General features: G+C 37.2%; 1 protein-coding gene across 1 annotated transcript in view; it reads right to left on the reverse strand.

Annotated features, from left to right (window-relative positions):
- Positions 1-4,124, reverse strand: part of LOC139728059 (WD repeat-containing protein 48-like) — a 29,757-nt gene extending 25,633 nt beyond the window's left edge. Inside the window, exons 1-2 of the mRNA XM_071639022.1 lie at positions 4,071-4,124; positions 559-699 (exon numbers count right to left, since the gene is read on the reverse strand). Coding sequence (XP_071495123.1) covers positions 559-699; positions 4,071-4,118 — 189 coding nt within the window. The 5' untranslated portion in view covers positions 4,119-4,124. The remainder of the gene's footprint in view (positions 1-558; positions 700-4,070) is intronic.
- Positions 4,125-25,143: the final 21,019 nt, after the last annotated feature.

The raw sequence follows: 25,143 nt of genomic DNA on the forward strand, positions 1-25,143 counted from the left end.
GGGCAGCAAATGAAATTGGGTCATCCATGAAGGTCCGCACTAACAAGTCGTTAACCCGCTGAAGACGAGTCCCGAGTATACTCATGCAGGTGTCTACATGGGTAATGTGTGTTATAGCAAAATCAGTCCATTCCCAATGGGGCTACAGTATTCCATTTTGGTAACTTGTGCATCCAACAACCATTCACATGTGAGTATCATATACTGATTGGCCCGAATTCACGAAGGTGGTGCAAATGAAACCATGGTTTAAAACACGGACAAAAATCATGGAGTGCCAAGTGTCGCACAGAATATTTCTTTGCGAAATTGGTCATTTTATTGCCAAATTGACCGTTTCGTTAACGAAATTATCATTTCGAGGACGAAATGTTCATTTAGTTACAAAATGTTGCCATTTTGTTACAAAATAATCATTTCATCGAGGAAATGACCGATTTCGTAGCGAGATATTCCATGTGACACTTGGCGCTCCCATGGTTTTTGTCCATGGTTTAAACCATGGTTTCATTTGTACCACCTTCGTGAATTCGGGCCATAGTGTTAGGCTCAACTTACCCTCTCACTGGCAAGATTCCATATCCTGATGATTGAGTCCCTGCCTGCAGAGTAAAGTCTGTTCATGAAGGGGTCAAACTGGAGGGCGTTGACCCCTGACCTGTGCTTCCTCTCCATCTCATCTCGGATGACGTAGGACACCTGAGGCACATGACAAGACAGACAGGGTTAATTCATTTTGACAATTTTACAGCCACCACATACGGTCTACAGAATATCAGTGAATACAATGATAACTACATTCACCAACGATGACAGCAAAGACAGAAAATTTGTAGTTTTCTATGGAAAACAAAATTTTTGAAGAGATGATTACGACCTGACTAAACTACATGTAACATAACCAAACAATGTCACATAAATCATCTCTTTTCAGTAATCTGATAGAAGTGTATTGTTTTTTCCGACTTTGCAGAACAAGTCAAATAAGCTGAGATATTATCAAGCTTGAAGTGTAAAACTATTGATAAGATTTGAAGGTGTCCTAAAGATATCAACCCTTGAGTTCAAATACCTGGCAATTCTAGTAAAAGTTTCATATACATTGTACTCAGAATATTCTAAGTCTTTTGTGCAACTTTCACATCACAACGCTGATGTAGTCTTCTCCATATAATCCAGTGATGACAGCATCAACAGCAACTTTTAAACGAATTATACTTCACACTACACGTACAAATTGTACGTGTGTACACTGGTGTGTGTATAAAAATAAAAACAATGTTTCTAGTTTAACAATAAATTCACTTAATCCACATTTAACTTTGAACTTTCAACATTTAACTTTAAATACATCTGGGGGTAAACGCCACATTTGAAGTGTAATAGATTCTCTCTGGATTGAGCAAATACAAAAGTTCTACACTCTATTTCTAATGAAATTACAGTCAAACCTGTCTATAGCGGCCACCCAAGGGATACGGAAAAAGTGGCCGTTATAGACAGGTGGCCGCTATAGACAGGTAATCCAACTTTGTGTGCATTGCCTACATGTACATGTATCATCGTTGTATACATGTACATTTATGTGTGTACGTATGCACACGTGTGTATCATGCATAGCACAATGCCGGTGTTTATGAAATTGTTGCACAGTACACTAGATGTAGCATGTGCACAGTCATGAATTAGTGCATTATTGTGACTGAATAAGTGATGAATGCAACGGTGGCGATCACTGAATGTTGCCCAGAAATGACTGGCACAGCTAAAAAGCAGAAAAACACCCTGAATTATCAGCTCGGCTACGGCTCCATCAGGTTTTTGGCCGCTATAGACAGGTTAAAATCTACCGCGGGAAACAAAATTTGTGGCCGCTGGCCGCGTTAGACAGGTGGCCGCTATATACAGGGTCTTTAACATGGCTTTTCTCTCGGGGGGATTTTTCAGTGGCCGCTATAGACAGGTGGCCGCTATAGAGAGGTGGCCGCTAAGGCAGGTTTGACTGTATATGGAACAATGAAGAGCAAAGTATTTGTCTGCTTAAGTTTAAAGGAGACCTTCAAATGATTTTAAGACTTGCATTTGAACAACTAAATTATGTGTGTTTTTTTTATAGAGCTTCATAATTTATAGTGATTGGGATGAGGAATAAAATGTTCAAAAAACATTTTTAAGAAAACATTTCAAAATTTTAACAAATTGCAACTGACATGGATGATGACATGTCAGCATCACCATTATAAGAATGCATGAGTTGGGGCTTCAAGGAAACAGAACACAAGAAGAAGGCATGCCTAGATTCTACACCTGAACTTGTTATGCAAGCAGTATTGTAGGCCTAATCGGTAATGGAATACCACTGGTACATTTCTGAAATATACAGTATGAACCCTCCTATGTATAGGCTATGTTAACAACATTGTTCAGTGTAATTTCTTAAAGATTTTTCAGAGCATTGGTTTCTCTGCTCAAGGACCACAATAAATTCCACAAATCTACAACTGTAGTATACATTGGAGCTGTTGATTTACAATGCATGTACGCATGCTAGTTGTTACATGATGTGAAATTAACGCATGTACGCTGTTACATGATGTGAAATTAACACATGTACGCTGTTACATGATGTGAAATTATGAAAATCATCTGAAATGCCCCTTTTTGAATTTACATTCACATAAATTCAGAAATGGTTACTGTAAAAGTGGATATTTTCGAGCAACTAATTTTTCGCGCTTGGCCGGGCAAGAAGAGTTTCGCATGTTTTTAATTCTGCCGAATCAAGACTTCAACTACCGGTACTGGAACATACGGCACAAAAAAAATATTCTCGTGCTTTTATTTTCACAGTAGGTTCTGGTTGTGCGAAATGTGCGAAAATTGCAACACTCCGAAAATTTCCACTTTTCCAGTAGTAAGCTACAAAATGTAAGCCTTGTATTGTAAAGTTGTAGAATCTCGAACTCTACTTCATCTAGAGAACTTATTCAGCAGGCTGAATATCGCCTGAGTTGTACATGTGAGAAATGAACAACTACAAAGTGTAGGATTGGGAAAACCAAAATGCCACTTGTCAGGCAAGATGAGCACGACCGAACAAACCAAAGACAGCATAAAAAAAATATTCGTGTGCTTTTATTTTCACAGTAGGTTCTGGTTGTGCGAAATGTGCGAAAATTGCAACACTCCGAAAATTTCCACTTTTCCAGTAGTAAGCTACAAAATGTAAGCCTTGTATTGTAAAGTTGTAGAATCTCGAACTCTACTTCATCTAGAGAACTTATTCAGCAGGCTGAATATCGCCTGAGTTGTACATGTGAGAAATGAACAACTACAAAGTGTAGGATTGGGAAAACCAAAGTGCCACTTGTCAGGCAAGATGAGCACGACCGAACAAACCAAAGACAGCCAGCTGATCAAGCAAGTCCAAAAATGGTTAATTTTCTCAATACTAAGTTAGCTCAAAAAGATTATCAATTAGGGCCTATCTCAATCTGACTTATCTTATGTAGGGGAAAGAGTGTTTGTAATCTTCAACATCTAGATGCCTAGGATTTCTACTGTTTTGGTGTTTATAGATCTAGGCTACTGACACCCAACATTGTTGCTCTTTAATTTAAACTCGAGTCTCAACTCTCCTCTCTCATCAGTCAATCGCCACTTTCAGTAGAATTACATTTCAATCTAGGCTATATACCAAGACTAGTTCTAGTATTACATCGATTTAGATCACCGGAACTAGATTTCTAACGCTAGACCTCACTACCAATAGAGTGAATATTACAATCAATATTTAGTTCTTTTTATTATTAATTTCATAGACATGATAGAATGCACGCGAATACTCGCCACAGAGCACAAACTAGTAGTAGCTGGTTTCATAACAAACATGAATATGGGCAGGTGGGACTACACTTAAGGTGTTGCACTTGAACCGTTCGATGTTTCGTAGACGAAGAGAATACTCTCTGAACTCAACCCCTACATATCATACATTGTATCATCCGATAATGGCTTAGTGCTCTCTTCCACATAGTTTCTTTTCTCATTGCTGAATGAATAACATTTACCTGAACTTTTCTTCGAGAGTTGCTCGGTTGTCGATGGTGGACCGCCATATTTACAAGAACCCCAACAGCGATTACGTCATGAATATAATTAGCCTAGCTAATGAACCTTGAGTTCGCACGTGTGGGAATAGCTTTCCAAGTACACGTAGTGCCTTTTGCCTTCATCTGTTTGTATTGTGTCAATTCAATGCAATCATTTCCAATCATCGAAGATCATAAACATAATACAAAGTATACATGTCATGAAATGAAATTGTCCAAACGTTTACAAAAGATTCATGTAGTATATGAAATAAATTATACATAACAACATAATGTACAATAATTACGAGGAACACAATGCATGTATACTTCGTGAGCGTTCGGAAAATAACTTCAATCATGGAAAATAGCGATCCACTAAAAAGCAAACCTTGTGGGACGTGGATCGCTAGATAGATAATGAGTAAACAATATATTATTCAAAGGATTTATTTTTTTACAGCTAGTGTATTAAAAGTAGATTACTTAAGTCATTAATTTTGTAAAAATATAGTTATTTTGAGATCTATTGTGTCTATTGTGAGTGAATGAAAAATGAAAAATGCGTTTTTATCACAAAAAAAGAGTAAAAGAAGAGAAGGAAGAATAAAGAAGAAGACATAAAAGGGATAAGCAGTAAAGTATTTTCAACAAAGCAAAAAGAAAAGAAAAAGAAACAAGATTAAAGACAAGGAAGAAGCCTTGTTAACGATAGGCACAAGCAAAATCTACCAGCCATCAATCTCCGGTTACATAAAATACTTTTTAGAATTGTTTTCAAAATTCGATGTGCAACTCCTACAAAGTGAAAACCAAGTATCATTGAGAGAACCATGCCTTTATTTATGCCTTCACACACACTATGAGAATCCTTCGAATTCTTTTATAACTATTTCTACATGTATACATAGCTGTATTGTCTCCCAACTCTCACACGCACTAAGTACATCTTCGAAGTTAATGCAGGTTCTGCTGATTGTGTACCTAAACCTGCTCAAGAACGTATAGTTATGCTGAGAACTGCAGAATATAATTTGTCAAAACAACTTGTCCAGTTACAGCTACATCAATGTACTATGTGGTTTTCACAGAAATGAATAAAAGTCATAAAGCCAGATGTCATTTTGCAGAGGCCAACTTTAAGATTGTTGTTCATGGGTAAACCGGGATAAATCAGTGATATATAGTTGGTATGCTGTTTACATTAGTACTTTCTATAAAATGCAGTATACAAAATGAAAAGAATTACATAATCATATCTGTACCGAGAGAAGGTCTCTTAATGACTCGATGTATTCTATACGTTTCAATATTCTCACTACAAGTAGGCTTAAAATGCGATGAGATAGCATCTATCATTTAGAAAACTCCATGACAGCATGCTGCACTGCTATACGACCAGGTACAGTTTGCTATCCTGACTTGTATCCGTAAATCTTGTGCATATGCTAACTATATTCATTTATCTATTTCCACAAATTTTCACAGGATAACAAGATCAGTTGGCAGATGGTTGGTCAATGCTGTTTGATATCAAGGTCCTGTACAATCCAAGTTCAAAGATATGAAATCACATCTTATATAGATATAGAATAGAATATATATAGGCCCACCATATGTTTGAAGGAGCAATTTATGCCCAGTTGATTTCTGTAAAATACAATGAAAAAATATATATATTTTCGGGCAAAGGTTGCATTTAAGCAGTTTCCATAGAATTTGGTGTACATATATATATACAGTCAAACCTGCCTTAGCGGCCACCTCTCTATAGCGGCCACCTGTCTATAGCGGCCACTGAAAAATCCCCCCGAGAGAAAAGCCATGTTAAAGACCCTGTGTATAGCGGCCACCTGTCTAACGCGGCCAGCGGCCACAAATTTTGTTTCCCGTGGTAGATTTTAACCTGTCTATAGCGGCCAAAAACCTGATGGAGCCGTAGCCGAGCCGATAATTCAGCGTGTTTTTCTGCTTTTTAGCCGTGCCAGTCATTCCTGGGCAACGTTCAGTGATCGCCATCGTTGCATTCATCAATTATTCAGTCCCAATAATGCACTAGTGTTAAGTTTTCTTCATGACTGTGCACATGCTACGGTACTGTGCAACAATTTCACAAACACCGGCATTGTTTTATGCATGATACACACGTGTGCATACGTACACACATACATGTACATGTAAGTGTTTATAGATGTATACAACGATGATACATGTACATGTAGGCAATGTACACAAAGTTGGATTACCTGTCTATAGCGGCCACCTGTCTATAACGGCCACTTTTTCCGTATCCCTTGGGTGGCCGCTATAGACAGGTTTGACTATATATATATATATATATACTGTATATATATATATATATATATAAATCAATCTTTATCCAACGATATAAGTTTGAAAACTCTTCCAGAAGGAATTTGAATTCACATGCCTCAGAAAAAGAAAAGCGAAAGTAGGTGCCTATAATACAAGAGTGGGTATGACTAACAATCATGCCCACTAAACTGAATGGTATGCCTACATAACTTTCCAAGAACTTTAGATAATTTTAAAGACAGGATGATTTACATCAGAGGAAATAGATATTCTCTTCAGTCACCATTGACCTCTTCAGGGAATATACTGAATATAATAATTGTTTTTTGCTTTTCCATATGTTATATGGATTAAATGAACGCAGCAGTATTAGTCGAACACATCAGTGAGAGTTTGAGGAAAATCGGACAATCCGTTCAAAATTTATGATTTTTTGCAGTTTCTGCTCAGTTACTGCTGAATGAGAAGACTAACTACAGCTTTTCATGATTGTGTAGAACGATGTAAAGGAAATAGAACATTTGACTCGCCTCTTTCAGAAGTCAGGGAGAATAATACATGTATTAGTCTTGACATATGTCAGTAGCGAATGGAGGGAATTTGTACTTTTCTCAAAAAGTGACATTTTGTGAAAATCTCTTTATAGTTTTTTTTTTATATCGTTCTACGCTTGTGACATCTCATCGCTTTTCTTCTTTTCTTTTCTCTTCTCTCCTGTCTTCTCTCTACTCTTCCTATTCGGGTCCTTTATTCTCGGTTTTTTTTTCGTCTTTATACATCCCACCTCGTCCTTTTCGGTCAAATGAAATGTAAAAAAAAAATACTGTAAGACTTACATTATTTGTTCTACGTGTGTGTGTTCCGTTCCCTTAGTTAAAAAAACCCCAAACAATTGTAACAAGTAATGTATGTGCAGAGGCCGTTACCCAAGTCATGCATTTTCCTTTTTGATAACGGTCTCCCCATCCATACACTTAAAGATCTGTACCATGAAATTCGTGTATCATTTCACAAGATAATATACTTGCAATGTTAAATTTTGTTTATATTTTCATGACTTGTGAAAAATATGTTTGATATGGTTATACTTATTCTCTGTTATGTAGGCTACAAGTGGAGAAATGAAACTTACTAAAAAAAAAAATAAAAAAAACTTACTGAAACATCTACGCTGTAGTAGTCTTCTCATCCAGCAGTGTTTACAGTGATTGTGCAGAAACTTCAAAAATTCATAACTTTTCAACAGATTGTCCAATCTTAATTATACTCATTTTGCTGTACTCACTTGATGGACTTGTCCCTTAAAATGTTTGGTGATTTTTCCATTGTTCGCACATTCGATGAGTGCTGAAAAATAATGAATGCAAAAGAGGTGGTGCGTAGTGAGTAGGAGTCATCCCATGAGACAGACACCCACGAGTCATACAGCCCACGAGACCGACATTGAAAATAGGTCCATGAGTCATACAGCTCACGAGTTATATAGAGATCATGAGTCATATACCACCCATGAGTTTGGCACTTTATAAGGCAAATATTATAAAGCCCATGAGTTCGATACTACGCAAAGGAGGCTCACGTACGAGAACGACCGATTCGGGTTCGTTGAGGGCAGCAGACATTTTACGGCACAGGGCGCAGCCATAGTGGGTGTATCGGTGTGTATCAGCCGACCCCCCCTGCTCTCCCCCACCCCCGGGCAACATGTTTATCACGCACTTGTAACAAAGGTTCGCGCACTAAGCAAGCATTCGCGCACTCAGTACGAGACGCCCATTGGCTAAAGCAGTTTTTCATTCTGCGCGCGTGCTAATGTAGGGAGAGGGGTGGGGGAGTGCGGAGGGGGGGGGGGGGGGGTCGGATGATACACCCAGTATGGCGCTGCCCATGCCAAAAATACACATAGCGCGTCACAGAATCGGTCAATATGTACACATGGCTATAGTGGACTTTATGACTTGTGGACTGTATAACTCATGCATGGGCTGTATCATTCGTGAGTGTCGGTCTTTTGACGTGCACCCAGCATTGCCCAGTGAGCAGCCATCCACGCTTGCCTACTTAGCGCAGCTGACTTCGTCGATACCCCCTCAAAAAGTGATAACAATTTAATGAAAGGTCATTGTTAATAGATGTTCAAAAATGGCGGCAATCATTATAGCCTTCCGCCGATTTCACCTCGTTAACCTATTGAGGATTAAGTCGATAGCGGTAATTTAGATTTATTTGTCAAAAGTGAAACCAACGAAATGGCAGTCATGAGGATTGTCTTGCTTCAAAGACATTAATCATATTAATGAACAATTAAAATGTCCTTGAGCAACGATGATCACACGGAAGATCAAAATTGAATAGATGGAAAGGACTATACGTATAATAGTTTAGCAATATTGTAACGTGCTTGACAATGCTCCTGAAGATAGTCTAGTCTCACGAATAGACAGAAGCACAATAATACATTTTATTTTCAACATCTAAATGGTATTAGGATATGAAGGCTGACGTAGCAAAGGTCATCACGAGAAAAAAAAAAAAACAAACAACAAATACATCAAGAAAAGAAGATGGATTCATGTGTCTTATCTCACATTAACCGGCGCGTTAAAGGACAAGTTGGTTGTATGAGTTTCTCCTATAATATAGATTTGTTACCCGCTGTACAAATGAAATTTGTATCAAGATCGCAAATGCTATAATCTACATTTTAACAAATATTTCTGGAAAAATGTAGAGCATAAGCAGTTGCAGTCTTATGATATTCATTTCTAGAGAGTGCAGACAAATTGAGGAAAACTCATACCTCATACCTTCAACCTCTGCTTAATGATCTCTTACTTTCATTTGATATCCATTGTCCGTCCGCCTTGAACTATACTGAGCATGACAAAGTCGGAATTTGGGGGCTTGGGTATTTGTTCCCATTAATGTCACCGTCGGCAACCACGGATAGCCTTTTGGTAGTGTCGCTGCCCGGGAAGCAGTTGATGATTATAGATTCCCGCTGATTCCCTTTTCCCCGACATTTCTGTTTTAATGTAGATAAGTAACTGCCATCTTACAAATTTCATTTGAACAGAGGGAGAGGTCATATCCCGTATTTTCATCCCTCTATTTGATTGTGTCTTTAACAACCCTGTTTTCAATAATAATAATAATAATAATAATAATAGTAATGATAACAATAATAATAATAATAATAATAATCGAACGGGTATTTGTTACATTACACCACCACCTCATCTTCATTCTTTTGCTGTTTTGCGACTGATGTCACTTTTACGTGAGACGTTGATATTCCATGACTTTAGATTTGTATCCGAATGTAATGGGCTTAACATGGATTTTTTTTTTTTTTTTTTTTTGCATCCGTTGGAACATGATGGGCTATTATAATTGGGCAGCTGGACAAGAACAATAGATCTGAAAGATCTTAAGTTGATGTTGGGGTGGGCGGGCAGCCTTGTCGCTGAATTATTAAAATTAAATACTCCTAGGACGAAACATAATAATAATGATCTCTCGGAAAGCAAACTTATAACCCCAGCAGCCATCCACTACATAGGGCCTACTGAACAAAAGCCACCGACTTTTAGTTTCACACAGCTATACAGCTACACCTAATGAGTTACATGGTTCAGATGCTCGCGCAAGCTCGGGCGCCTTCCTCTATGTAATGACACCAAGAATGACATTATCAGCTTTGTTTTGTTATCAAACTTTCCCACAACGCACGGAAAGACATAATTTTGAACTACAATACACTCTCGCCGTATTTAAGACTGGACTTATACTTTCACGTTAATTCAAAACCTGGATGTAAACCCATGGTTTCTTGATTTGGGCCGGGATATTCCTTGTTAAATTGGATTTCCTCTTTAATCTTATATGCCGATAAAGAGGGACTGATACACAATTTATTTCTTCTGTTAGACAAAGATCAAGAATGCCTCCCGCGGTCCTGTTGGTTGTATGTTTCTTGCTCTACGAGTCGTTACTCTCTTCCTCAACTTCGGAAAGCAACATGACGTGTAGGTATTTTCCTACTGTTTGTTTTTCTTGTAAAATTATCGTATTTTTATATGCTTTTGATTTTTTTTTTTTACTGAGGCACGCCTGTATTTGTATGACAAAAAAGAAAGAAATTAAGTACATTTTACCAATTCCGATTTTCTATTCTTATTCCAATATGAATTGCATCAATATTTATTGTAATAAGGATCTGTTTCATCATATACTTTAAAGGTACTGTTTACCATTTTTAGCATTAACTTGATAAAAAAATGTTCGAGATATTACATTGATGCATATGTGTTGATCAGTGTACCACAAAACATCCTAGCATGTAAAAATTTCGCAATAAAGCTTAAGAATATAAGGAGATATCATTATTTTTCTCAATAAGCCATGACTATAGACGGTTTAGTCTTGAAACATTTTTTATTATAGCTTTTGTTCACATGTATATTTGATAATGCTTAACAATTATACTGATTTCAATCTTAACATTGGTTGTTTCTATCCCTAACAAACATGCATTCTCGAAGTATAGTTTGAAGCACCTAAAGCTGGGTTTTTGTTCCATCTGCAAATGGTAAATTATGCCTTTAATGCTTTAATCAACTGATTAGAACTGTTGGTTTATTCATTGTACTCTTTAATATCCCTATTTAGCCCTGGAACTCGGAACAGTACATGGATTTCATAGAAAAAGAAATGTATAGTGTTATAACATTTTTTTTTTGTAGGGCGATGATTGTGAATGGCAAAATACTTTCCAGTTATGAATGCTCAAGTATGATAACATTTTATTCTCCTTTTCACATGATGTTAGATTAAATAATTATTGACATCGAATACTCATTGATCCCTTTCCTGGTTTCTGCAGATTTTGCTCTCAACTGCCCGGGCAAGCCGCTAGACCTCGACATATCGTGTGATAGAGCATGCATCGCCAACAGTAGCTGGGTTATATACGCACCTCTAGGACGGCGATTTCTCATTGAAATTCAGTCTATCAACACTGCATGGATGACATTTTATATAGAGGATGTAATATCTAACAGAACATTTCAGACTGTTATTACGGGGAACAATGTTATGTCGTCCGTTTTATCACTGGCACATCAGACAAAAGTGCGCGTATATATTGGGAGCATGGTATATACAAATCTGGCGAATTTCATGATAAACGTACAGTGTTACGAGGGTGAGTATAACTGCTTCATGCCAATATAAACAATAATACAGTTTCCATGTATTTTTAACAGCATTTATCCCTGAACAACGTGTGGTAGGACTTTTTAATCTTATTTTTCTTCTTAGAGAAAAGGTGACCCTATACATTGTACGTGTGTTGACTATAAAAGACAATATATTGAGTCGTAGCAATTGGAGGGCCAAAGGAATGCCACATTTTTAGTTGAGATCGGGATTTAGGTTTTAACGCTGCTTTGCCAAATATTTAGAAATAATTTCCATCAAATGTTAAAGTGCATACCTTTTTTTAGAGGAATTACAAGTCTATTTAATGACAATCGGTTTTGAAATGACTGAGGTACCCAAAACCAAAGTAGTACTAAGAAGAGGAGGTGGGATGCACCTTTCATTGGGACCTTTTTTTTGTGGGGATATCGGTGTCCAGTGAAAGGATCACAGTCTTTAGTCTCATTATTCACTCACGAATATCGATCATGTTTTATACGTCAATTACACAAATACTGAATTTTCGTCATTTTGGGTTTTTTTTCTTCTGTACACTATTTACCGTGTATATAAAATTGTGAGGTGTTGACAGGCAGTTGAATTGGCGTTACTTACATTTGAAGGACTCACACGTGATAGCTTATAAGTGTATATCAAATAACACTAACATAATTATGAACAATGGGTGAATAGTGAACAATTTCGTTGGAAGTAATTAAATAATGAAAGCATCAACCAGTTTCATTAAAATCACGACTTATCTTAAGTCAGGGTTCAGATTTTGCTCTATTTCCAACCATCTGTACAAAACTTTAACTTTGTACAGGGGTCAATAATGGTGTGTATGGGAATGTCCTGAACAGTTGCCAGGGTTTGAATGCTCTATTACACACTCATTAGAAATTCCACTTTCACAAGTATTTTTTTTTTTCATCCTGAAATGTGGTGTATGCAAGCATCACACGAAAACATGTGCTTATTTTTTCATGTGCATGCATTTTACCTTCTACCATGAATTCAGACTTGCAGTGTCAGGGAAATTCGTTATGAATTATTGATGAAGCATTCATGTGCCTTGGAGCAAGAGACCAGAAGCTGATAAAGTCAGCAGAACTCTGAAAAGATTGGTATTCTGTATTCATGTCTGTCGTTCAGAGTTATTTGATTTGATTTGATTTATTGGTTTCTGTATCATCATTGTACACATACACATTCATGTACAAACATAAATATGATAATATATATAAGTATTTTCTTGTTCATTGCCTGTGTACAATGTACAGCAAAAGTACAACAAAACATACTACAATGAATAATACAGAGGGGCTACAGCATAAGCGTATAGCTTGATTTGCGTGCAGCCCCCGTAGCATACATCGGAAGGAGAATAGGAGGGAGGGATGACTTGCATAGAGATAGGATAGTTGAAAGGAGAAAGGGAAGGGGGAGGCTTGTCTGCTTTCACTAAAGGTTTATACAAAATAAAATCACCTGTATCACTGATTAGCAAGACATGACAAAATATTTCTTCAACGAGGTACAGGTGGACAGTTGATACAGGTCATGGTCGGTTACATAAATTACACAAAGCACACACTCACCTTTTACACATCATTGGTTTCTGTGTAGAGTTCAATTTTGTACTGAGGGCTCAAATTTGACCAAAATCTGGAACTTCACTTGAAAATTCAGTGGGATTTTTTTTTCTGGTTGCACCTAGTACAAACGAATTTTTCCGATGATGGCTCTATAATGCTTCTTGACAATAGTTTGTAATATGTGAAACGCATATTTAAAGGAAACTCAAGTTTTTGACATAAAGAGTAAAACTAGTAATTTATCTCTGTAATTTGAATGAAGATGAACTATTAGTTCTCGAACGAGGCCTACGCGTTACTTGACCTACGGACTATATATTATTCATTATTTTGTTATTAGAATAATGTACCGTTTATACCATTATCACATCAAATGTTTTGGTAAAAGCTCAACAAATCAAAATTTAACTTTAAAGATCTATATTCATTCAATTTCAAGAAATACCACCGGTAAGGCTGGTTGAAGGAGCCTCTCCCCTGGATGGCTTAGTGGGCCTGGAGTCAGACAGATTGGTGTGCTATGACGGCTTCAACATTTTAGCTGCTGAATTAGTCTGCAGAGAGCTCGGCTTCCCGGCAGTAAAAGATTATTCGCCTCAAATGATATCAAGGACAGGAACATCAACCAAGACTCATTGGCTTTCATACTCTGCAGGTAAATGTAATGCACATATTTATTAATTATATGCTCCCTCTGTATTTCATGAAATCGAAATAGAACTATGAGACAAATAAATAAGTACATTCACACATTTAGCAAAGGTTGGGAATACTCAAGTTACGAATTCTTGAGATAGATGAATACGATATATAATCATTGCCTAGAATTTTGTTTTTCTCACAAACTAAAGATCCTCTGGAAGTTTCAGAAACATGACAAACGTTTATTCGTACCGAAGATAATGCTTGATAAGTTTGTAATAACAGTTCGTGGATGATTTTCGCTATATCGATGCACAGGTTGTCAAAGTGCAAGAGTAAAGGATTGTCTATCAGAAGGAGCGAAGTGTCCCTCAAACACGACTGTGAGACTCATATGCAGAGGTGAGGTGAAACATGAAAGATGCAAGCGATTTATTATTTATTGTACAAGGCTGGACATCTTTTCTGGTAGCCCGATAGTCGGGCCATCATTTTTTGATTAAATGATATGCTTTGATGGCCCGATTGTGCCACCAGAAATCTGTGTTTACACTTTATCATGTGTTTTTATTATCCAAAATATAACAGGGGAGAAGAGCTCACTGTGCTTGATGACTACACCCATTTCAGCTAGCTACTTCACTCAAGATCCTGTATGATTCCCTTGCATAGTTTCGAAGATATTAGTCCGTCTTACATGTTTTGTCAATGTTCTGAGGCTCCTTCGTCTTTGATAATTGATGTCAGGTCTTCAATATAGACGTATTATAATACCATATGTACATTGTAGAAGAAAATAACTTTTTGGTCTACATGAAAACACGTATCGTTTGCAGTTTTGTGGTTGGGGAATTTATACTATTTCGACAATCGGAAACTTTTAAAGGGATTAATTGAGGCTGGAAAGTATCACTGGGGTTGATCAATTACTATTCAGCTTTAAGAAATAGCTTTCAGATTTTTAAATGATTTTTTTTTTTATATGCATGCAGAACCTGGATTCCTTGGGTGCTACCAGGACGATAATGACGCTTTTCATACTTTATATGTTTCCGGGTATAAAGTCCATTCTAATGAAGAGTGTGTATCCACCTGTAGAGTGATAACCGGAAGCTATGACAAGGCTGTGAGTGATGGAAAAAATTGTAGATGTTATGGACCAGAAGAATAAAATAGCAACTTCATTTCTAGTGTGAACTCTACTCACTCTTGGAAACCTGCAGGATCCAGCGAGCAAGTCCATTGTTTCTATAACCGTGAGTATCACAAGCATTCGATCCATGACAGTAAGAAACTTTTTTTTTCATTATTCTCTAAATATCATTATGTTTGATCATGGTGATAACATTTTCAGCAGTATTGTACTGATTTTCAGTCTTTCTTTTAAACTGTTTTTTTTTTATTTATCATTGCTCCTGGGATAAAGAACTAACATTGTTGTCACTGTATAAATAATATAATGTAAAGTAATATGTTGTTGCTCCACAATCACTGATAAGAAAGAACTTTTCAAGAACTTGAAGAATTCAGACATATCAATTTCTCCCCGTATTTTACGATTAAAAAAACTATGGGTTTACATTTGGTGCAATTTTGTGTTTTTGATATACAGTTCACAAGAATTTCCTTTTTTTCTCCTTTCACTTATACAATGTCGGTTGGGTTTTGTGATCATGCGGGTCACGTGTCAAAAGTTTACTTGGGCGATGATATCAGATTTGGGTTTAAAATGGTAATCTTTATTGTGGTGATAGGCTTATTTTGTCGATTTATAAGATTTATATACACTCACCAAAAAAGAGAAAAGAAAGTAAACACTTTCTTCAAGTTGATATTTCTCATATAACATTTACCTAAATATCAATGTTTTATATTATGTTAAAGGTAATTTAAGTCAATAAAAAGGGAAACTTTACAAATGAGTGAAGACGAATCAAAATGACATCTGAGAAGAAACACTATTAACAGAAGTGCTAGACATTTGAAATGCTATTTTAAATTAGGGAAATTGAAAGCAATATTTGGTTTCTTATTTCTTTCAGGAATTCTTAACCTAAATTAACAGAATGAAATAAGGAAATTCTGTCCATTTTATCACTTTTGCGGCTTGCTAGTACTCCTTTATGTCATTTGAAGTTCGAGTTGACAGGAAATTTTCATTTTCTTCTTTTCATAGTTTCCCACTTTGTTCTTTGTTCAGAAAATAAAGAGATACAAGAGAAAAAAAAGTCTTATTACCCGTGTTTTGAAATCATTGCTCTCTTGAAGGGTATATTCGCAAATTAATGACAAAATGTAAATCTCTGCAATTTTTACTTTGGTGCTTTGGAGGACAAAAACGAATATGTTCAATCATGCGTAGAGTATCCCTCAGTATCAACCTAATAGGTAGATAGACAATTAAATTACCTCTAAAATGGTATATAGTTCATTATGTCACTTTTTATGTCACTCTTCTATGAGAAATATGAGCTGGAAAAGTGTTTACTTTTTAAATATATATATATATATATATATATATATATATATATATATATATATATACATTACATTGTTTCGTTATTTTCAGTATATTTTGCTGAAGATCACGACTTTTCTCTTTCATCTAAAGTTTCTGTGGGGTTTTGTGAGCACCCAGGCCTAGTGTCGTATGGTTATTGGGACTCTAATATTACGAGCTTTGGATCCGAGATAACTCTTACTTGTGGCGAAGGGTTCATGTTAAATGGCAGCGCGACACTGCAGTGTGTGGGACTACCTGGATGGTCGACTTACTTCCCGGATTGGAACGCGTCAGTCCCTTCTTGCAGGGCAGTCGAAAATGCAACAAATGGTCTGTCGTACAAATTATTTCATCTTGCAGTAAGAAATTATATAATTAGACGCAAACCGTTTATAAATTTATAAGTGGAAGGAGACATTTGACAGTTTTTCATCGCTATGTATGAGAAGATCATAATCATATTGAGCCGGTCTCATGACTTGATCACGCCATGTGACAACAAATATCCCTAATTCCACCCTCCTTCAAAAAAAAAAGCAGAAAAGAAAAGAAAAAATGAAAATGATTTCACTAAAAACTCTGCGAATGCATAATATGATTAAAAAACTACAGCGCAACAATGATGACTTTCGCCTGTTTTACGACATGGTGTCACTTTACTGAACGATCAATTTGCGACTGACTGTTTAAATCAATTATTCACTCAGTTTTTAATTCATTACGTTTTTAGTTTAATTCACATTAAACAACATATTGATTAAAATATCTCCCACTGCCAAAATTTTAAGGAGATAGTGAAATGGGCTGGTAAATCATGGCCATGATTTAGTCATTTCAAATGAAATGTGCCCTTAATTGTGCTGGTATGCTACGTAGCGAGTGATGATTCATTTAATGCGATGATTCCTTGTCAAAGAAGAATAGAAAATTTAACTGTTTCTTAATGTCCTTCTGAAAGATGTCTTCTTTGTTACATTTCCTTCCGTTTAATTTCATATGTCCATTTTTTGTAACAAGTAAAAGTAGTTTCCTGTCATAAGCTGTTATATCATAGGAATAGGTAGTTCACAACTATCCGCAGAATGATAAAACTTGAAACCTGTGTTTTTTACGATGGAGGTGAAACAATGCCAGAGATTTATCGAGTGAATTGATTCAGACTCCGAAAGCCGAAACAATTTCAACTCTTCTCGGTCCAAAGAGAATACACACTTTCTGTGGTGTATTACAGGAAACTTTCATGTACAGTGCTCGGAGACATCATTCTTTGACCGTGCAAACTTTTGTGACGTTTACAAAAGGGATATATGACCTTCAACAACGAAATTCCACAATAAAGTTGAATATAAGATGTGCAACTTTGATACTATCCTTCTGTCAAGCTCCCCAAGGAACGCATTATTTAATTTCGAGTAAGAAGAGCGGGTCCCACAACTTGCATTAACTTTACATATTTTGATACCTCACTGTCATGCGTCTCTTTGTTTTTGCACCAGTTCCATTAGTTCACGTTTGTGATCGTTTTGTAAACAGGTATTGAGAGGAATGACTCCTTAATCAACACAAAACCACCACAAATCATGGACGACAGTACATGCATGTCAAGTGAGTATTGCAAGGTGCACACGTAAACAATATGCATATGAAATAAAGTTTTCATGTCGTATGTGTACATGCGAGGTTTCTTATGGACAAAAATAGAAACGTATGACATCCTTTAGCAACTATAGTTTGTAAATGAGTGGAAAAGGGTCATTATACCCCCACCCACACATAGTGTGTAGGGGGGGGGGGGGGTATATAGGAATCACTCTGAGGTCGGGTGGCCGGTCGGTTGGCCGGTCGGTCGGTCGGTCGGTCGGTCGGTCGGTCGGTCGGTCGGTCGGTCGGTCGGTCGGTCGGTCGGGCGGGCGGTCGGGCGGTCGGGCGGTCGGTCCGTTGCAAAATCTTGTGGATCGAACTCCTCTCTCATTTTTTGAGCAATTGACCCCAAATTTGGCATGTGTGACCACTATCAAAGGTAGATGTGCAAGACACCTTTTTCGTTAGTATCGCGTAATGCGTTGCCATGGCAACGGCATATTTTTATAAAAACTTGTGGATCGAACTACTCTCTCATTTTTTGATCAATTTACCCCAAATATAGCATGTGTGACCGCTATCAAAGGAAGATGTGCAAGACACCTTTTTCGTTAGTATTGCGCAATGAGTTGCCATGGCAACGGCAAATTTTTAAAAAATCTTGAAAAATGTTGTGGATCGAACTCCTTTCTCATTTTTTGAGCAATTGACCCCAAATTTGGCATGCGTGACCGCTATCAAAGGTTGATGTGCAAGACACCTTTTTCGTTAATATCGCACAATGCGTTGCCATGGCAACGGCTAATTTTCATAAAAACTTGTGGATCGAACAACTTTCTCATTTTTTGAGCAATTAACTTCAAATTTGGCATGTGTGACTGTTACCACAGGCCGATGTGCAAGACACCTTTTTCATGAGTATTTCATACTGTGTTGCCATGGCAACGGCAGATTTTCATAAAAATCTTACAAAATGTGGATCGAACTACTCTCTCAGTTTTGTAACAATTCAGTTTGACTTTGGGATATGTGATCAATGTAATATATAGTTGTGCCAAAACATCTTTGGTGTGTGCTTTCAAAAATCTGTTACCATGGCAACGGCAGTTTTTTTTTAACCAATCATACAAAAATGTGTGGATTAATCTAACTCCTTCAGTTTTTAAGCATTTGGCTCAAAAAATTGGCACATGTGATCACTATGGTACGTAGATGTGCGTACTTACTCTTTCGTCATTGTTGATCAATGCGTTGCCATGGTAACAGCATAGTTTGAATGAAAATCATGCGAAAATATTGTGGATTCAGATAACTCCCTCGGTCTTAGAGCATTTGGCTTGAAATTTGGCACATGTGACCACTATAGTATATGGATGTGTAAACTTAATCTTTCGTCAATGATAAACAATGCGTTGCCATGGCAACAGGGTTTTTTACCAAAAAGGATACAGAAATATTGTGGATTCGGCTAACTCCCTTAGTCTGTGAGCATTTAGCTTGAAATTTGGCACACATAACCACTGTGGTACAAAGATGTGTGAACTTAATCTTTCATCAGTGGTGATCAGTGTGTTGCCATGGTAACGGCATAAAATCATAGAAAAATATTGTGGATTCAGTTAACTCCCTCAGTCTGTGAGCATTTGGCTTGAAATCTGGCACATGTGACCACTATAGCATATGGATGTGTAAACTTGATCTTTCATCAGTAATGAACAATGCGTTGCCATGATAACAGCATCTTTTCACTAAAATGCATACAAAAATATTGTGGATTCAGGCAACTACCTCAGTCTTTGAGCATTTAGCTTGAAATTTGGCACATGTGACCACTATAGTACGTAGATGTGCATACATAATCTTTCGCCATTGTTGATCTGTGTGTTGCCATGGTAACAGCATATTTTGAATGAAAATCATGCAAGAATATTGTAGATTCAGTTAACTCCCTCAGTCTTTGAGCATTTGGCTTGAAATTTGGCACATGTGACCACTATAGCATATAGATGTGCAAACTTAATCTGTCATTAGTGTTGAACTATGCGTTGACATGGTAACAGCATTTTTGTCACCAAAAAGCATATCAAGATACATGTATTGTGGATTCAGCTAGCTCACTCAGTCTTTGAGCATTTAGCTTGAAATTTGGCACACCTGACCACTATGGTACGTAGATGTGCAAACTTATCCATTTGTTATTGTTGATCAATGAGTTTCCATGGTAACAGCATATTTTGAATGAAAATCATGCAAAAATATTGTGGATTCAGGTAACTCCCTCAGTCTTTGAGCATTTGGCTTGAAATTTGGCACATGCAACCACTATAGTACAGAGATATGCAAACTTCATATTTCATCGTTGTTGAACAATGTGTTGCCATGGTAACAGTGCATTTTGAATGAAAAATCATACAAACATTTCGATTCTCCTAACTCTCTCTGTTTTAGAGCATTTTGGCTTCAAATTTGGCACATGTTACCTCTACATTACCTATTGCAAAAAATCTTTTGTCAGTGTTGAAAATGTGTTGCCATGGTAACAGTTTATTTTGAATGAAAATGATACACTAATATTGTGAATTCAACTAAGGCCCTTAGCCTTTTATCTTTTGGCTTGAAATTTGGCACATGTGATGGCTATTGTGCAAACTTCATTTTTTCTTAATTGCAACATTGTGTTGCCATGATAACACAGTTTTTGATGAAAACCGTACAAATTATCAGTCTATATCTTGCTCACTTAGTTTTTGAGCACTTGACTTGAGATGTTGGACATGTGACTAACAGTGAGTAATACATTTATTCACTTTTGAACAGTGCATTGCCATGGTAACATTTTTTATCCATTAAAAAGTAAAAAAAGAAATTAGTCCTGGTTGAGCTAATTCTCTCAGTTGTGGCTGGGGGTATATTAATCACAATGAGTGATAGTTCTAGTTTATTCAGTATACAATGTCATTTACTCATTTCATCATCCTGAAACACAAAATCAAGTTTATAATTATGTCTTATCACCTCGTGTATATTCTGGCAATATAACAACTATAGAAAAGATATTATATCCGAAGTTGTTTTCTAAGTGTCAACGGGTATGTGCATGTAGAAGACTTGAAAAAGAAAAGGTTAAAACTGGCTAAGCCAATCTAATTGACATTTCTGTTGTATGTGTATCGTCCAATCATCTTTATACCTGCTGTCTTCTTATGAATAGGCAAACGGACGACAACAGTACATACATTAAGAGAGACAGGGATTACGACTTCTTCCGGTAAGCTTCGTGTCTAACTATGAAATAAACGAGGCTAGTCTATTTCCCCTTTTCCCTTTCTATTTCTCTTTTTTTTTAAAAATCCAATTGTTAACAACAACACTGCGGATGGCGATATGAATTCATAGTCTTTATTACTACCAGATTTTCTCCCCATCATTACATACTTATAATCATAGGTCAACCAAGTACCCGTATCTAATCACATCCTCGTGTTCAACGATGAAGATTAGATGAATTCATCTAAGCTCTGGGATAAACGGTATTCTTATATCTACTCGAGTTCTAGTGCGACAACTTGTGCAACATTGGTTCTAAAATGTGATTGTATGAATATACGAAAAAATACTGGATCATCGAGCCTTCTTCTTTTTTTTTTATATTCGTATACAATTATGCTGCCTAGCTGGCGCAGTTAGATATAAAAAAAAAGAAAGTTTCTCAAAGTAACATTGACTGAATGATTTTACGCGCTCTCATTTCATTACTTTAATCATGATCTAAGGCGAAATCATAAAGAAAGTATGTAAGACCTGCTTTTAAATCTCTTAACGTTTTTCCAGACATTTTTTTTTCTTCTTGTGATGAAGGTTTAATTTCTTGTGTATTTCAGAGTTTGGTCATCTTAGAATAAATATTACTGTCGAGCTCTACATCCTGGGAACCCTTCTATTTGTCGGTGTCATATTGCTTGTTGTCCTTGCTCTGGCTTGGCACAAACATCACAAGGAAAGGTGAGATATTGCATAATTTAGTATCTTGTGTTTATATGTGTTGTGTGTGTGTGTGTGGGGGGGGGGGTGTTTAATTGGGATGTCTTCATCGTAGGTCTTGATAAAGTTATACACTTGAAATGTATGAATACTTTATAATCAATGATATAATTGTTTCAATGTAATGTCATGTACATTGATAATGTTAAATGCCTTCGAGTGAATATATCTTACGACTACATGTGATCGTATCCACGAAATCAATATCAATTCGATGATTTTCATCTTCTATGAAATCTTAAGAATTGAAATCATAGCCATTACTATACATAATTACAATTCTTATTTCTTGTTTTTTTCTTATTCTTTGATTAACAGACGTATGCCCTCACGAGCTGCGAACCAGCTATTGCAAATGTCTCCTGTGAACACTTCCACCCAAAGTCCGAGGTCGGCCGATCATGTTGAATTGAACACTACGGGAACTGCCGCTGGAGCTGAGGATCAGCCATTCCCAAATCACCCTAGCCACACATTCACAGACGCCACTGCTCATGAAGATGACTCATACATCATCTACCAGAATGCTGCGGAGGTATCCAAGGGGAATCCCCATCCCTCAAGAATAGATCGAATCTTCCCTCGTGCATCTTCCTCACAGAATAACATCAATACCATTGTCAGCACCTCATTGCCCTCAGTGAATATCCCTTACATTCAAGACCGTGATGATAACAGCATGCAGGAAACGTCAATAGATCAAACGGAAAGTGGCTGTGAGGACTGTGTCTACGAAGTTGTAGACATTGGTAAAAACAATGGGGTTAAAGAAATTGCCCCTAGATCACCTGGTGAAGTGCGCTTGTTTGATGACACATGTTACAATTCACTGATATTCGACAATAGATGCGACAGTGCTTGCGCTCAAACATACTCTCCAGGGCAGGATTCCAGAATTGCGTCGGTGCCTAATGGGAAGGGGGAGCTGGAAAACGAATGTGCAGAGTCACGCAAATCTGGCGAATTTGCCAAGTCCAGAAATATCTCAAGAGACAGTGACCACGATCACATCAATCAGGCCTTTCACAACGACAGAGCTCAAGTTCACAGTCTAGCGCACGGGGTCCCATCTATCTGTCCGACTTCGCAGCCTGATCTGCACTCTAGAATAGAAAGTATCCCTTGTTCGAATATGGGTTCCCCAACAACTGCGCCTTTTGGAGATGTCTGTAGCTATCAGATAGATCCGTTGATGCATGAGAACATAGAAATCAGTAACAGGCCATGTCACCCTGACGTTTTTGACTCGAGTGAATACAGTTTACTGAATCCTGGAAAAGATTCAGTCGATAGTCTTCTTCCTGCTGTGAGGGAATTTGATAACGTCGGTGAACGCCGAGAGTCTGATAAGCGAGGAAATCTAGTGTATTCACGGGTAAATGAAAGAATAGGAACAGCTTTGGCACCTAAGCCAGTAATGTGCGAAGGGTTGTATGCAGAGGTAGACAAATCTCGTGAATCGTGCATTAACACAATCTCTGACAGCATTGCTGGAGGAAAATGTACATGAATGTCACAGACGTGTAAATGATTATAATTATTGAATGTGTGTCATTATGTGTCTTACACAGACGCAGCTCTAATGTGTACCATTGTACACGAGTTTGGTCTACTGCAAGCATCATTGTGGAACCCTTCCGGACTTTAGGCAGCGTTTATGAATTTCATACACTGGAATAATACATCTAACGTTCCTATTAACAACCCAATCCCTGCTCGTTCCGTTGGTTGGAACATCTTGCAAGACGGTATGTTGCCGCGAATATATAAGGTAACTTATCACTCATCAAACACAAAATCAACCTAAGCCCATACATTATACTGCACTTTACTTCTGCTTCCTCTCAGGGATGGGTAGACTCACACGTGCAATCAGCCTATTGAGTAAAACGAGTACCATCAAACTTAAGAAATATCATAACTTGCGCTGCTGGTTGTAGCAAGTCTACAATGATTTCTTTTGCCATCTATGGTAAATGGAAAAGGAACCAAAAATGAAAATGAAGATGTATTCGAGATATTGATTGTTATAATGATGGGAATATTCCACTTTAATTCATGGGCTCACGTATTAAATAAAGATTACATGTATACACAGGCATAGCATGTAGCCTGCCAAGAAATGCGATAGTTAGAGAAAAGAAGGAATCAAAATTTTCAATTTCAATTTCAATTTCAGTTTCAATTTTATTTTCGTATTTCTCGATGGAAAACACATGATATATAGCAAAATACAATAATACAGAATGTCCAGCTTGGATATATACATAAAGAAATAGGAATACAAACATAATACATAGCGGTGGATGTGTCATTTTAAATCAAAGTAAAGGATGCAAAGAGATATACGATGGAACCTACTGAAAAGCAAAGCTTGTTGAGTGTAGGTCCCAACAAAATCCTAGTGTGGGGAACAGGATGAGGAGCACGGGTACAATTAAAGACCAAAAGTAAAGGATAAACAAAAGAGAATGACTATTAATACTCAGGGGTACAGCACTTAATAGATTGAAATGGATACTCTGAGTATTCGGGAGTTCCCGAGCGAGATATCGCCATGTCGACACACTTTTTGGGGATGTCAACTTGTCGACACAATTTATGTCATTAAGTCGATTTACTAATAAGTCGACATACTGAGTTTCATATCTTGATAAGAACACTAAATCGACTTGACAAGATGAAGTATCTAGCCATGTTGAGAAGCTTCCGTCGTTAATTCAACACTGGAGTGTAGGTGTAGATGAAGAAAAATAAAATAAAAGAATAATACAGCTCCCGACGCTCCGCTCCAAGTTAGCAAATCCGATGATCAAGGCGAAGCCTCAAGAGTCCAAACCTTGGGGATGTTTCATAGAGCTGCTCGTAGTTACGAACGACTTACTTGTAACTGGTGATCAGTTCTTGTGCTGAATTATGGAAATTTTGATAAGTATAGCACATCAGGGCCCCATTTCATAAAAAGTTGATATAATAGCAACTCTTGCTGGAATGGCAATTGTCATGGTAACGACAGGAATGCAGCTTTCTGATTGGCTGTTGCTATTGGAAGTTGTCATTCCAGCAAGAGTTGCCATCCTAACATCTTTTATGAAATGGGGCCCAGAACTGATCGCCAGTCACTCGTAAGTTGTTCGTAACTTTACGAACAGCTTTATGAAACAGGGAC

Source organism: Diadema antillarum, unplaced genomic scaffold (genome assembly GCF_040938485.1).
Source record: "Diadema antillarum isolate AM-2024a unplaced genomic scaffold, OU_Dant_1.0 seq00000162_RagTag, whole genome shotgun sequence".
Taxonomy (NCBI): domain Eukaryota; kingdom Metazoa; phylum Echinodermata; class Echinoidea; order Diadematoida; family Diadematidae; genus Diadema; species Diadema antillarum.